The 2,927-nt window shown below is 30.9% G+C and overlaps 1 protein-coding gene across 1 annotated transcript in view; it reads left to right on the top strand.

Annotated features, from left to right (window-relative positions):
* The window catches only part of LOC107647624 (inositol transporter 1-like), a 6,724-nt gene continuing 4,784 nt past the window's right edge, over positions 988-2,927 (top strand). The window contains exons 1-5 of the mRNA XM_021105669.1: positions 988-1,141; positions 1,238-1,308; positions 1,585-1,920; positions 2,014-2,121; positions 2,530-2,914. Coding sequence (XP_020961328.1) covers positions 988-1,141; positions 1,238-1,308; positions 1,585-1,920; positions 2,014-2,121; positions 2,530-2,914 — 1,054 coding nt within the window. The remainder of the gene's footprint in view (positions 1,142-1,237; positions 1,309-1,584; positions 1,921-2,013; positions 2,122-2,529; positions 2,915-2,927) is intronic.

Raw genomic sequence — 2,927 nt, 5'->3', positions numbered from 1 at the left:
TTACTTTCAAAAAAAAAAAAGATGACAAATAAAGTTGTTGTTAGTTAAGTTAATCTTTATTTAAGTGATTATCCACGGCTTATCTCTTTTACCAGAAGATACTATTTGTTGACCATTGAATAAGAAGGTAATAAGTGCCTATCACATTACATAACAGAATTTTCACCAACTATAAAAAGCCACCAAAGAAATATACTCACAACTCAACTTAGTATAACAAAAAAATAATGTTCCATAACCAATAAAATTTATTATTTTTAATTAATATTAGTAAATATTTTAAAGTTTAAGTACTAAATTTTAAATTTTAAATACTAAAATTAACTCCTAACAATATAAAAATAAAATGTTAGCTAACAGTATTAACTAATATTAATAAAAATTATCTTTAACATTTCTCGCAAGAAAATATATGCAAATAATTTTTATGATTCACATGTATTAATTATTTGGATTTAATTTATATAATAAATATCACTGTGAATCAGATTTTTATAGACATCCAACTAACATATCAATACATCAGCAAATAAATTTCACATAACCACCGATTATAGCTTGAAAGGCTCATGAATACTATAAATATATTTGATTAGACAAAAATAGAAAATTATTAAATGGTATCAATACATAAGAATTAAAATAATCTAAATTAAGATAGTTAATATAAGGATCCAAAATGACAGCAATCATGTTAACATATGTAGGTATTTGAGTACATATTCGTTGTGACAGAGTGATAATGGAAAGTAGGAAAGGAAATAAAAAGAAGGGAGAGTAATCTAGTTGCAAGTTCACATCAACATGAAACTGATCCTTCATAAAAAAAACAAATGTTGTTATCATATATATGCCCATCGACTTTTAAGGGAACAAGAAATCCAACAAAATTTTTAAATTTAACAACTTTATTATCTATAAAACTATGTTAGATCTCACGCATTAACATGCAATTTACAACTAGTTGATAAAAGCAAGCTAGCAACAATGGTGACTGATATGTGCGTGTCGATTAAAGCAGGAAGCTCTGATTATTTGGAGAAACATCCAGAGCGCAGAATATCATTTTCCCAAAATTTTTACATTATTGGAGTTACTTTTGCGGCTGGTATTGGTGGCCTTCTATTTGGTTATGATACTGGTACAGTATACATATATGCGTATTGTCTACCATTTCATTAATTAAGAAAAAAAAAAGAAAGAAATGAAATAGCATATATTTTGTTTTCATTTGTAGGTGTGATATCTGGCGCTCTCTTGTACATAAAAGATGATTTTGAAGTTGTAAAGAACAGTAGTTTTCTTCAGGTAAAAGAGAGAGTGGATTTTCGTTCATTTTCTTTTAATTCGGTAGCTTGTAATTGTGACCATATAGTTATATGAAACGCAATATGTTCTGGTAGGAAAATTGGTAGGTGGTACGCAATACATCACATTTAAAATTTTTAATGGGAAAAGTATATATATATATATCGACAACAAAGATAAATTGTGAATTCACATAACTATGACTATGACACAGTAGGACTAGAGTAGAGTGCCATTTTGCAGCAATTATATGTTCTCATTTTGTTATGTTTGCAGGAACTAATAGTTGCCATGGCCTTAATTGGTGCAATTTTCGGCGCCGCCATTGGTGGTTACATTAATGATTCTTTAGGGCGTAAGGCTGCCACTATTGTGGCAGATATTTGTTTCGCAGTAGGATCACTCTTGATCGCCGTCGCACCAAATCCCACTCTTATCATAGTTGGCCGGTTTTTTGTTGGCCTAGGTGTAGGTTTCGCCTCTGTTACTGCTCCTATGTATATTGCAGAAGTATCACCGTCTGAAATAAGAGGTGGATTAGTTAGTGTCAATTGTCTTATGATCACAACTGGCCAATTTCTTTCCTTTGTCATCAATTATGGTTTGACTAGAGTAAGCATACCCAACTCTTTAGCTAACAATACCAATAGTAATAATTTTGTCTTCATCCATCTTGATTTTCTAAGAGCAAAATTATGTGTGCAGGTTCCTGGAACATGGCGTTGGATGCTTGGAATTGCAGGTACACCAGCTGTTATTCAGTTGGTTCTTATGGTCTTTCTTCCTGAGTCCCCCAGATGGCTATATTTGAAGGTAAATGATGATATAAGATCAATGATCATTCATGTGAAGTTCTCTTTATGCAAAAATTATAGGTAATAACTATTAGATAATTTGATATGTTGAACTAAAGTTAATGCTGGAAACCAATTTTTTTTAAACTAACATCAGCCAATTTTGTTATTTTGTTTATCTTAAATTCTAGATCCTAAAACTTAAATTATAAATATAAAATCTAAAGTTGACTAATGTTAGCTAACTAAAAATTAGTTTCACGTACTTTTTTTCTTAAATAAATTATCATCTAATGATTATCAACTATTATTTTCATATGAAGACAACTTTATGTCATTAGTCACCTATAAAATTTGGGTAAAATAAATCCTTATATTGATTTTTTTTGGTACAATAATTAAAAGCTTAGTTACTTTTAACTTGCAGAATAGGAAGGAGGAGGCCACCAATGTTCTTTCTAGGATATACCCATCTCCTCGGTTGGAGGACGAAATAGATATTCTTGAAGCTCACATGGAGCAAGAACAAAAGGATAAGGTCAAAGTTAAATACAGTGATGTATTTAAGTTGAAAGAAATCAGAGTTGCGTTCATATGTGGCGCTGGACTTCAAGCATTCCAACAACTTACCGGTATTAGTGTTATAATGTACTATAGCCCAACAATCATTCAATTGGCTGGCTTCAAATCAAACGAATCGGCTTTGTTCTTATCCCTCATTGTTTCTGCAATTAATGCCGGTGGCACAATTATTGGCATTTACCTTATTGACATTGTAGGGCGAAAGAAGCTTACACTTAGTAGCTTAATAGGTGTGGTTGGATC

Source organism: Arachis ipaensis, chromosome B06 (genome assembly GCF_000816755.2).
Source record: "Arachis ipaensis cultivar K30076 chromosome B06, Araip1.1, whole genome shotgun sequence".
NCBI classification, from domain to species: Eukaryota; Viridiplantae; Streptophyta; class Magnoliopsida; order Fabales; family Fabaceae; genus Arachis; species Arachis ipaensis.
Note: the sequence above shows the minus strand (reverse complement) of the source record. Positions and strands in the feature narration are given on the sequence as shown.